At 38.7% G+C, this 13,768-nt stretch overlaps 1 protein-coding gene across 1 annotated transcript; it reads right to left on the minus strand.

The window, feature by feature from the left end:
* Window positions 1-502: 502 nt before the first annotated feature.
* LOC128709628 (protein phosphatase PP2A 55 kDa regulatory subunit) lies at window positions 503-6,908 on the minus strand. The gene is made up of 4 exons (XM_053804633.1): window positions 6,834-6,908; window positions 2,463-2,614; window positions 1,028-1,837; window positions 503-921 (listed from the first exon to the last, which is right to left on the minus strand). Exons 1-4 carry the CDS (start codon window positions 6,838-6,840, stop codon window positions 553-555), a joined length of 1,338 nt encoding a protein of 445 aa, XP_053660608.1. The 5' UTR covers window positions 6,841-6,908; the 3' UTR covers window positions 503-552.
* Window positions 6,909-13,768: the final 6,860 nt, after the last annotated feature.

A 13,768-nucleotide genomic window follows, 5' to 3' on the forward strand; every position in this document is an offset into this window, starting at 1 on the left:
GATTAATTCCACTTGAATTGAAGGGACTAAATCAACCGACTTGTTTGTCTTTTCGGCGTAGAATATGAAATGTAAAGCTGTTTCAACTTCATGTGCTTAAATAACATGCAGTGCAATGCATCCGGATCACCGTACATCGTCTATCCTAGCTACCTCTTATGTGGCCACCACTTACGCTTTACACGCTCTTTCGGTGAAAGATTTACCACCCACTATGCCCAATTATCCGACAAACTACAACAAAGACGGTTTTCTGCAAACCATTTGATTGTTTTCTTCCTTCATCAGCTCCCCTTCCACCGTGTCCCGCGAAACAAACGTGTAAATTTTCATGTTCCGAAAACACTATCTCTATCAATTCGTTCGCATTTCCCAACCGCTTTACAGAGTATGCCAAAATATTGCCGTCTTACTCATCCCTTTCACATAACCCCATTTCCCCTACAGTTCTTTTGCTCTGCCTTTGCCCAGGAAACTCTATCAATAATAATAATAATAATCATTACAATTAGAATAATATTTAATTATCCTCACTACTACTATTACTATTGGCTAAAACTTATCCTGAAATATGAATAAATTATTGGTTGCGGCCACGGCGATGATGTTTTCGAGCGGATGCCAAGCAGTGTGGAGAATCCGCTTGTTGAAGGCCAAACAATCAACGCTGATTTCGTCCTTTTTCCGCTTGCCACCGGTGCAGACTTTGCGCGGTTTCAACACTGTCTTCGGTTTGATAATGTCGCGGGACGCTTCCAACGTTACGTCCTTACTCGTGTTTCGGTCAAAAATGCGGAAGAAGTTGTTGTAACTGCCGGTCATAATTGCAGAATCGTTTCCGTTCCAGCAACATTCGAACTTGTCGAAGATACAATCGTTCTCGTACAGTGAGCACAGCTTCGTACGGAGGTATTCATGAACCTGCAAAAAATGGATAACGTATGAAATTGGAAGAAATCGGCGCCAAACAGTCCCACAACAATCGCTGCTATGGGTATCCCATCGATTCCCGGTTTACACCACTTACCGGATACGTTTCAATAGGTCTCGTTTCCATGTGCAAATCCCACACCTTAATACTCAGATAGTCCCGCGATATCATGTAGCGCCCGGAATTGCTCAACTTTACATCGCTAATCGAACTGATGATTTCGCGGAAAAAACTTTTATTTGTTATATCCACATCTTCCGGCTCCTCGAACAGCTTTGCATGCCGGTCGCATAACGCCGAAGAGCGCATATCACATAACCTAATTGTACCCTTGCTGCTCGAGTAAACGAACACGTTGCATTCTGTCGGATGGAACTCGGCCGCGGTGATCACTTCTGTCAGTTCCTCCATATTAGCCGGCTTAATGTCAACAATGTTGAAACTCTGGTCGGTAATTTCTAGATGCCACAGGTTAATCCGCAGATCATCTGCCGATAGGTATGTTTCCTGATCTGAGTTCACCGAGATCGAGTTTATGTGGTAGGTATGCGCGTTCGCAAAAATACGACGCGGCGACGCTTCCACCATCAGATCCATCGGTTTGATCGATGGAACCCGCAGCGTATTGATCGAGGAAGGATCGCGAATGCTACCATTGTCCTCCCGCGTGTTGTAGCCCTCCACACGCTTATCGCGCTCGGACACCTTCCACAACTTGATCGTTTTGTCGTTGGTCGAAAGCAGAAAATGTGACTGATTCTTTCGTTTCAGCCATCTTATTTTATTGATCTTCTCCTCGATCTCGAGCGACTTTAAGTAATCGAACTCTGGCTCGTGCGATTGAAAGGTGGAATACACGTTGTATTCACCGCGCCGCGGTGTGGATGCCTTCGAAGACGGGTCCCTCTGGAGAGGAGAAACAGAAAGCAAACAAATATTAAACGTGTCTAGCCTGACCAAACTTTGTTAAATTTTCGATTGCTCAAGACATAATTTAATAATGAAAACTAATTGCACACATTTCAGCTCATATACCACGTAACAATGAAAACAGTAGAAATGATTTTTGAATAGAAATTTTTGAATATTTTACAACCCCAAAGGACGCAAAAAACGCTGATACGTATGTATTGCATAATCTAGGTTAAATGTCCAACCGCTGAGTACCCTGAGGGCAAATATCACGCAAAGCTTCTATCAAAACACTGAACTCACTACAATTATGGAAGCATGACCGGTTCGGCATCATGTCAGCTTGTTTATTACGTAAAATTGTACCAAGTTAAAGAGTAACGCTAGCATAAATCAAGCAGGGCAAAAAACAGTTTGCAACCGGTCGCCAAGCTGGAGTACTTTCGAATCCTGATTCATGTGCGTCGATGGACCAATGTGAGAACATTATCGTACCGTCGCGAGAACATGACTAAACAGGAGTGCACCAACTGAACTAAAAATTATTGCAAGCATGTATTTTTAACTGCTTTTCACGTTGTAAAGTAATAGCGATTCATTTGCAAGAGAATATTCTTACCTGAAATATAACAACCCTTCCGCCTTTGTCACCGGTGGCCAAAAGTTCACCATCATGATTAAACTCGACGCAGGAAATGATGTCGGCTTCGGTAACATCATCATCCAGGGCACCCTTTATCTGTGAAAAGCACCACGATGTTTCGCCATTACCTAAAGTGTGTCCGAGTGTGTGGGATGAAAGATAACACGTGTTATAGTTAATCATTTTTGTATACGAGCTAAGAGCAAAATAATTGCTTAGTTTAAGATATAATTAACATTGTAAAATCCTGCTCTATAGACTAGATTTTTTCATCACAGAAGATTTGAGCGCAAACAATAATTTTCCTTTGTATTTTTTAATCAGATTTTTATCTGTTTTTTTTTTTGGCAATCATAGGCACATGCATATTTTGATTTTTTTTAGATGTTATCTGTAATGTAATCATATGTCTGAGCAATTAAAACGATTGATTGTAACACCTTAAAACCCTAAGGCCACATTTTTGAAAGCTATTTGAGTCTGATTTTGTTGTCGCCATCAAATTGTCACGACTGATATGGTTCAGAAATCAATTCATTGAAGTTTGCAATAGATTTGATACCAACAGAAGGAATCCCGATGAAGATAAAGAGTACATACATGCACACTTCTTCTGTGTACTTCGGTAAACCGCAGGGTAGAATGTAATAATGGCACTGGGTTCAAATAAACAAATATCATTAGGGTTTTTTTACTATATTGTGGCGGCCTCTGGGGTTAAAATGGATTTGTCCATCAAGACTTATCCTCCGTATACAGGACTTGACTATTTGGCTATGAGTAAATAAAGTCAAAAAACGCCAGAATTAGCAGACCTAGATCTCTTGAGATTTTTGTGCCGATAAAAGAAGGAATTGCTATATTTTAACAACTTGTCAAACAAGATACTCGTTGTCATGCCCAGTTTTTATGACTGTTAAATAGTGGCGGCATTAAGAGATGATAGCTGTGCGGTTGGACGTGAAATTAATATTTTTATAACTTATTGTGCGTGCGAATCAATATATATATATATATATATATATATATATATATATATATATATATATATATATATATATATATATATATATATATATATATATCTTAACAAAGTCCGTTGTTAGTATTCCGATATGAATTACAGATTGTCATATTTCTTGACGTGTTTCAATGTAGTGTATTCATTTGATCCTGTCTATATTGCGCCAATATGGCTTCTATGACTTCTACTCTTGCTCTGGAATTTATGACTTCCCATAGATCAATGAATCCATACTGATTCATAAAACCTCTAAGATTCAAGAATATCCAAAGAATCCTGAGTTACCTTTTTTATGTTTTTAGCGTTTGGAGTAAAAACTTTGACACACACGAAAAAATAACCTAAGTACAGCTAGCTTTCGACCTTGACCTTGTGATTAATCAACGAGTATTAATGAATCTTTGAGAGTCAGGGTCCGATTTGAACGACTCCTCACTGAAGATTCATATGAACGACTCTTTTTAAACGATTAATTTCGAACTATACTACTATTTCCTCATTAAACTGTGATGTCCAATGGCAGATGCCACATACATGCCACGATGTTCAAGCATAGTTTTTAAGTCTCCATTATTGATTCGCATTGTATCAAATTATTGGGGATAGTATAAATATCTTTTTGTATAACATAAACAATCGAACAGCAAATATAGTGGCATCCAAGAAGAATGTGTTGTGGCTGTAGGCATGAGATTAGACTGCTTCCATTAAGAAAAGCACTGAGTAACCAAAATTTACTTATCTTTCGGTTGAGATTCGGTCTAAAAATACCTATGAATATGCACAGCACTCCCAAATCTAGCACAGTATTTTCTACATACAGCAACATCACGGCGCAAGCTGGATGACTTGTGACTAAAGAAATCGAAAAACATTTTCCGAATTTCCTGTTTCTATTCTCATCGAATCCTTCAGCCTTCTAACATACTAAATTATTTCTTCGAACCGAGGGCACTTCCTTCCCTACGACGGAAGGTGACAATTTACTGTGTGCATAATGGATAAAATGGGATGACATCGATTGGAAATTAATGTCACCTAGCTGGCCGACACAACGTGAATGCTTATCCAACAAAAGGATGGATCTTGTCGGGACCTCTAGCTATAGATTTTCATTATTCAGTAGATAAGTGCACTCTTATACAAAAATTAGTTCCCTTTAAGACAGATACATCGTTTAAAATTAATGTCAAATGTGTTATTGGACATGCCCGTTTGTCCCTTAGGCACATCTCCTAAGTAGCACATAAGGGTACTAAAAAACCTAATTGATGTATTATCCGTGCGTCATATAGACGTTGTGGTTTTGTGCATTTTGTATCGATTTTTCTGCTTATCCGCGGATACTAATTCATGGTTCGTCGCCAAGAGAAGCACCGATTGTGGTTCTTACGTTTTTGTTGCACATTTATGCTTTGATTCTTTTAGGCAAAATTTTTCAATCTTTACTAGTTTGAAGTCCAACAAGGAAAGAAAAAATAAATTAAATATGTTGTATACTGATTAATGCTACCTGTCCCTGTCTATGCATATTAACTAATGAAGGTTCATATGTATGTCACATTAAGCAAGAAATCATATCTCAACTTCTGATTTTGGTATCTTAATTGAGCAAACGACACAACATTGAACTGTTGCCAAAGCCAAAGAGAATCCAAAAGAATCTACGTTATCCTAGAATGCAATACTGCAAGGTCAAGGATGCCCATTATGTTTAACTATTGTATGGATAGTATGTATGCTTCAATGTGTATTGATCACCAGGCATTCAAATCTGGAAACAACCTTATCCCATGTATTTTTATTTCATTCCAGTTTAAGTGAGTCAATGCTAAAACTCATCTCATCACAAAAAATGTTCTTACTTATGTTATTATTACATGTAAACAATGTTATTACATGTCAAACATTTGGTGAATGTCAGCTCTAAATATATATTTTTTAATTGACGTGGAAAATACCTTTACCGAACATTACGGAACATACCTCTAGAAAAAAGTTTTTGATTAAGAACAATTTTTATATATCTTTTTATACAGTACATTAGGGACGGTCAGTGGTGTATTGGTAGTGGCGCTGATAAAACACAAAAACATTTTTTAACAAATAAAAAATAAATTACAAACATATAACGTTTTGTCTGATACATATTTAAAGACTATTTTTGCACAATAATTATATGTAAGGAAGTTCAAATTCGGTTTAATCAATATTTTCAGATTTTTTTTTCTAAACAGCCAAAAGTTTTTTTTGTTAATGTGAGTAAATACTTTGATAATTCAGTTTCAACTTAATTTATCAATGAAAAAATTAGAAAAAAGATTAAATTGGTTTCTTAAATATTTGTAGCCGCAAGATGTTCATTTACAACAGGAAACGTAAATTAGAATGGCAGCATAAATAGCAATCGAAAATGTGACTAATCCTCGTTTCCTATTTATTCGGTTTAATATTATATAATAAAAAGTTATATGCTGTGCAAAACTAACATATTTCATTATAAAATATCGAAACAGTTATATTTTCCAAATTAGTACTATTAATAATCACAATCGAAATTTTTATGAAGTATCATTCGTATAATAAAAAGAAATATTTGTAAAATAGCAACATAATAAATATTTTACTAGTAAATATTTCATATGCACCGCTTTTGCCGGTGCTTTTTTTGCTCTCATTAATCAACATCACGACCTACCACGTGTTGACAAACCCTGTCCTACGTCACGGTCTCAGTTAGTAAAAGTGTATTGTACACGAGAACACATCGTTTATCACGCACACACTGACAACGCAGCGCGCGAATCCGTTTTCTTATTCCTTTTATTTTGCAGAAACTAACACACACTGAGAGTGTCCAAGCATCTTCTTCTAATGCCCCTTATTCACCTACACGCCTCTTTCGGTCTATTCGTGATAGCAACATTAATGTGGCTGCTACACCACCGTTTTGCCTCATGATGAAACCACTTGGTAAGGTACGGCACGGTTCCGATAATGTACGTCGTGTATGGAGTGAGATTTCTTTCACAAATCTGCTCCTCCTTACAAAGAGCGCTACACAAACGTCAAAGAATTGTGAGCTGAAATAACGAACGCAGTTATGACTAACACAGCGATGCAGTAGGAACATAGCTATCGAAATCCTGAAAGTGAGGTTAGGATTCATTTGTTGTTACAAGGGCCAAAGGTCAAAGAGGCACTATTGCAAATGTATTTTGGTGTTCTATGTTCGATGGAATTCTAAAGATGCTAACCGCTTCCAGCCTCATTAAATATCCCTGCCTATGTAACATAAATCACACCTGAAAATATACACTCACCGGCCATGTCAAATCCAGTCGCAACCTCTACCGGAGAGAGACTTCATACAAGAACGAACTGTTTTCACTGCGTTTGGTTCTTTCAACAGGATCAGCAGGAAGTTAATTTTCGTTTTCTATTCGATTATTTCTTCTGGTGCGACACTAGAGCTCTGCTCACGGGAATGATTTGAAACCAGAACAATCGACAATGTTTGCAACAACCGGAGGAGCAATCTGTTCCGAGATAGAAAATTGCCACTTCGGCAAATCGGAGTCTCACGGTCGTGTGATGAAGAATGCAAAAATCTCGGGATTGAATGTTGTTGTATTCCAATAATATTGCGCACTTATGGTTTTTTTTTCACTTCGGAAGTACAAACGGGAGAACACAACTAGGTAGCACAACTAATCAGTAATCTGATAATAGGGGGAAAATTGAAGAATCAAAGAAAAAGCTAGAATCACTTAACACTTATGTGTACGTCTTTAACACCACGCATTGCGTCTATTACAACATTACTAAACGCCCGAGAGCGAGACTGATATCGGATGCCTTTTCTTCTTACGCTACGTGCATATATTTCACCAATTTCAGTACATTGTGTGGCTCATGAATGAATGACCACATGGTATAAGAAAACCAGAAACATACACCACACACCACTGCACTGTCTAAATGTCTACCCAACAGCCCCGTGAAGCACCCTCCGTGATAAGCTAGGGGGAGGCGAGTGTGACAGCTCACTTTTCTTCTTTTACACACCGTACCAACTACAAGGTCGAACCGCTTCCGAGTATGGTTAAAATTTGCTTGACCAACCAATGAATGTGGGAACCACCCACCGACCCTGGTTACTCCACGCCATGTAGAAATGCTGTCAGCCAATCTTCTCGCGAAAAAAACGAAACGCGAATTTCTTGAACAATTCTCAAACACATTCACGCGTTTCGCGACAATACATTTGCTTCGTCTTCGGACAAAAATTCACCACTACTAAAAGCGCACATCTCTCGCAGGAACAAAACTGCTGGATCCATCGTATGATTAGATTGAAACGGGCATAACGAGAAGAGGACAAATAATAATACTACCAACACCAGCAACTATACACTTTTATCAACTCTCTGTCCGTTCTAATCACCTAAGCAAACGATGGTTATCTTCCTGTGTACGAACGAATGCAACTTTCGATCGTTCCAATGCGTACCCGTTTACGATAAGCTAGGATTGAGAGCGTGCAGGATACGAATGTCGCCACTTGTCAAATCACCACCACTTGGAAACGGCCTCTACTAGAAACCAGTGTGTGCGAATCATACACATTGACAACGTCGCAAGGTATCAGAGGCGCTGCCGCTTTTCCTTTACCAATGCGGTATTTGCCAAAATCGATCACTGGCTGTCTTGTTGGGGTAAATCGGGTTACAAATTAAGATTGTGCTTTAGGGAAAATTTGCTTCTCACACACTACACGAGACCGGAATAGAGCAAATCGTCATTCGGATGCGTGGTATTTGTGCGGAAAAAACCGACACTCTTAATAGCGTTCTTTTTCCCTGCGAGAAGTTTGCACGGCCACCATTGCACACGGTTGCAAACGCACACACACGCACACACAGGCTCAGCTGCTGAACAGTGTGTGGAAGAAAAGCACAAGAAAACCTACGAAACATCCGTCACTTCACGGTTTTTTTGCGACAAACTAAATCTCGTGACACGACCACTTTCGATGCGTTTCGTTGTACTGCGTAGAATTAATTCTACGTAAAATATCGAGCGAAAACGCGTATACAGCGACAACCAACCAAGCTCCAACATATATGCTGACAAGAGGAAGAAGTGACCAAGTACAGCTGTCAAAAATCGCGCGTTCCCAATTGACATTCGAGTCAGGGATGAGCAATCAACGGCAGGCGCTATTTGGATGTGAACTGAGAATGAATGCCCGCAAGTTGGGCCACTGGAAAGAACATTCGTATAATTTCCAACACAGTTCATAATTTCATCACTAGTGATTAGGAAGCTTCTTCTGTTAATTTAGTCGTTTTTGGTTAGTCGAAAAACCACTTGTTCAACTATAAGTCCGACATTATAACTCGATTAGGGTTTTTCGCTGTTCAACTCTCTGAAGAGGAGTGTCAGGTTGAATGAAGGGTTAAATTTATTTCGAAATTTTTTATGTATGCTAAATGCTAAATGTAAACTAAATGCTCGCTTACTAATAAATAACTTGAGTTATACAAAAATATAATTAGAATTATCGAAGAAATTTTGTTAACAGAAATATATGCTGTACTTTTATCGAAAGAATAGTTTTACTTACTTTTTAACTAACGTGTTTATTTTACAAAATTATCAAGGCAAAGCAAAATAAAGATTAATACCTTTTGCAATGGTCTACCACCCCTTCTGCCTTTAAAAAAAAATCTTTGAAAGCACCAATCTTTTGCGTGGGATCGACCACTGTGCTATATTCCCCATAGTCGAGAAATTTATTCTCACTATTCCGACAATCGATCAGTTTTTTCTCACTATGGCATATTTGGATTGCTCATAAGCCATAATTTACAGCCTATCTGCTTTTTTTATGATAAAAAGATAAATAAAGGATAAAATAATGGAAAAATCTTAGTTTGAAATGCTGTAAAATTTAAAAAATCAGAGCAAACCACACATTTTTTGTTCATGCAGTATGGCCAAGCCGCATTGCCTATATATATTGGCAACTCAGCTTTAATCCACATTGGTTAGGAAATATTTAATTCTCCACTTTCGCACTTTATCTTGGGGGTTTTTGACCATGTCATTATTTCAGTACAGTGAAATATATGCAATATTTAAAAATACAGCAGTAGAAACATTCGAATCTCCATTTTAACATGTTCACGCACTTCTAGTGACGTACTAGTAGTTTCATGTGATCAATTGAGAGCATCTATCTAGAGTCTTTAGAGCATTTTAGAAGAATTTAGAATCAAGTGTAAACAGATACCATTTCCAATCACGACAGGACTGGTACGAAATCATATCCTAACTCTTTTTCCGAAGCAAAAGATAAGGAAAGCCCGAACACTCACACTTAGGTATCGGTCAAAAACAGAAAACTCATAAAATATTGGACGCTCACCCTCATTCAAACTCAGGCCTTAATATAACATCGAAAATGAATGGCACTACTTACCGCTGTTGCTACTGCTGCTGTTGCTGCTACCACTGCTGAATTGTTTTTTAGTTCCGTTGACGGCCGTATTGATCATGTATCCTATCTTCGTGAAGCTGGACTGTCGTATCACAGGTCGAGGTGGTATTGGCGGTGGCATATTGATGGGAGGACTGTTTGGAGGACTAGGACTGCTGGTCAACGTGTAGCTGTATCCCTCAGCCGTTCCGCTGGCCGTACTGCCTGGAATGGTTACCGGGTTCGTTGTCGACCGTCCCCATCGCCCAATTGATGACGCATTCTGTCTAAAGCTCGTCTGCACTTTAGCTGCACGAAAAAGGTGAGAAATTGTAAGAATATCACTGCCGGAGGCTAATCACACAACGGGCAATGTAAAATTGAGCCCACAGTTTGTTTATCTCGAAATCAATCCTTCCGCCATTGGAGCTGTGTTCAGTACTACTTCCCCTGTTCTGTGCGTGTCTCAGTATTGCAATAGAAGGTAGAATAATTGAAAAAGATAACAAACGATTTCAGAGCGATAAGAGTGTCCCATCGTTGGGGTCGTGCAGCGCACTTCATACCCATTCCCCGTTATCTATGCGAATAACAATTGCCGCGTGTAATAAAATGTTACCGTGTCACTTTGCGTGGCAGACAGCGATACACTTGTTCCACACACTTGGAAGTTGTTTACGATTTCTATAAACACCTCACGGCTACTAGGGTGATCTATCTCTCTTTTAATGCGGCCATGAATCGTACAATAGGAACAAGGCAGGGAGAACCATTTTCGGGCAGAGTTGTACCATTTTCCACTCACATGCTTAGCAGCTTAGAAGCACAATCATACTTACACTTCATCGATCGATTGGAAGCCGTCGGTGCTACAGACGGTCAAAACGAAGATGTCGGAGATGCTGACTTTGCCGGTTTATGTGAACCATGAAGTAGAAGCAACGCAAATATAAAAAAAAACTGGCAGTACGCTATCTTACTGGAGTGACCAAAGCGTTCCTAGAAAATTGATAGCACTAGGTATCAGTTTCTGCTGTGCCGTTATGATGCCGAGATGATGTCAAGGACGCTATAACGAGAAGCAAGATAATATGAAAGATCAGCAATGTTTTCTGACAGGGAATGCAAATACACGGGAGAGCAAAATATCTATCACGAACAATTCTTTGATGCTATCAATATTCGAGTTTTCACTTTCTTTAACCATCTGCAGTTGGCTGTGTTGCAACGAACAATGTGAAGTTATGGCTTATGAAATACTTTTAATGCAAAACATAACATATTCTCAATGGTTGTTCAACAGCAGTTCCATAGGATGTTTGACTTCATTTGGCGAATGCAGCTTTCTCTGTATTTGTCGATGCCAACAGGAGAAAAGTGTAAAAAGAGCTTAAGGAACTTGCAGAAATAGGCCATATGTTCCATAAATTAGCATATCCCGGAAGATTATGGCAAACCCGGGCATCAGCGAGAGGCTAAAACATAGTATATGGTTTCATATACATACCGGTTGGTTTGTTTCAATGACTGGAATTCTGCCAGCTACCTTTTCTCATCTGTGTGTGATTAGCTCACACGAAGCAGTGTACTTCCATTTGTACATTTCTTCACAAGAACGACCCGAAAGACCGCTTCGCACGACAAGTGCGGTACTAAATCCTATGCTAATTACGCTTCCCCGTATTAATGAGTGAGTTGCTGGCCCCGTGGTAAAAGTAAGTCTAGTGGATCGTCATATATCAACGGTAAGCCACTAGGTCCATACACCTAAAAAAGAACAAACTTAACATGTCAAACATGGAAATGGTTGAAACAAACACCACAAAGAACCAACGCTATCAATACTTCTAAACATTGATGTTTGCCGCTGTAACACGGCTCGTGCGACTTTCTCGAAAATAGCAAAATTCGCGAAAACAGCGAAATTCCCAGTCTGTCTCGGCTGGGATTTACGCAATGAAGTCATCGCTAACATTTTTCACATTTGTTTGTGCCGCTTGTGTTTTGTTAGCGTCCCGAGCAATGGTCCGTTTAAGTTGTTGTGGTTCAAATTGCCATTCAGACCACTGCTCACGTGAGCTGCTCTTGTAGTGCAAGTAGCGTAGAGGAAAACTGCAACCAAATTGCACCGATGAAAGACATCACTGGTGCGCCCCTACATTAGGGAACAGCCATTTATTACGTAACGTTGATATGGGGGAGCATGATTTGTAACATAGAGAAGAGGAGAAACATATTACAGGCAGAATCTTAGATTGTCGCTTCATAATGGTATTATGAGAAATTAACTTATTTAAGGGATTTTCTTTTAAGGGGGATTTAAGGATTTAAGGGAAATTCTTCTACAAATCCTTTATTATCTATCTTCTAGGTGAAGAATCTCCTAGTGCTGTCCGATGTGGATTTTTGAATTCTGGTGTGTAGTGTTGAATACAGTTTACATTCATTGTCACATTTCGAATCTTAAAAGAAGTATTGCGCTTGAAGAACTCCGAACAGTCTCAGGATCATCGCGCGTTTCAGCAAATGTGGCATTCATTTTCAAATCTACCGGCATAGACCCTAATTTTTGTTCAAAATTGTAAAAAAAATTGCCTCTTGATGCATCCAAGGTATCAGGTTTCTCATGGAGCATTATAACTGATCAATATCATTCAGTTCTCGGACTTTCATTCTTCAAACAATATCGATTTTCGACAACTACAACGTATGGCATCATGATCAATGTTTGTATGCCCGTGTTTGGAATAGATTTTAATGTAACCGAGTTTCACAATGCTCATCAAGCCACTTTAACCGTGATTACAAAAAAAAAAGTTTTATAATCACGCGACTGATCTCGACTCGACTGGATAATTACTGATTTTCCATTGCGTAGTAAACGACAAAAATGAAGTTACTAAAACTTTTATAGCAATCGTTATTTTTTAGAATTTCTATATATGTACTATCTATTTTGTGTGTTTATCTGTGTTATTTAACGTTAACCAAAACATAATTGGTCAAAAAAGTGATACATAATGTTGTAGATACAAAAGATGAATACCAAGGGCAAATTGACTTAATCGTTTCATCGGTAGATCTATGTAACCGACGAAATGGAGAAGAATTACGTACAAAATAAAAATTTGAACTGTAAGTAGTCCCCCAAAAAATGGTTGATAGTGCTGATAAATAACAGCATGTAGTGTAAGCTCTCAAACGAGTATTCTTTGTGGTTGCCGATCAGCGAAGGGGAAATATTTCTACCTTTGAGGTATGTAGTGATTAGGGACATGAATACGAAGTGTCTTGTAGAAGATGGTTTTCTCTTCTAGATCCTGGCCCTGGTTTAGTTAGCCTGGTCCATCCTCATTATGCTAATCATTATAAAATAATATGCCAACCAAAATAAACGATGTTTATGAAGGGCAGTATCGTGCCTATGTAGAGCGAAGAAAATTTAAAAGCCGTTTCAAATTATTCGCATCTATTCAGCAAGTCAATCTGGTGTGACTAGTAAATTTTACCAGGCAGTTTATTAATAGCAGTTTTTTCACCACAGCAGTTAATAAAAATTTAATTATTACCCTCTTACAGGGTCGGGCGATAGATAATAAGTGGCGTGCCCAACTTATTGAATCGCGCAAGCGAATAAGAAAAAACGGTGAGATTGATAGTGAAATACCAAACACTTTACGGTATCGCACAAATTGGATATGGAATCGCGTGCACAATTTAGTGAATGCCAATTTGGCCAGGCTGTTTACGCACATACGGATTCAGGAGTTGAGA

This window comes from Anopheles marshallii, chromosome 2, assembly GCF_943734725.1.
Source record: "Anopheles marshallii chromosome 2, idAnoMarsDA_429_01, whole genome shotgun sequence".
Taxonomy (NCBI): Eukaryota; Metazoa; Arthropoda; class Insecta; order Diptera; family Culicidae; genus Anopheles; species Anopheles marshallii.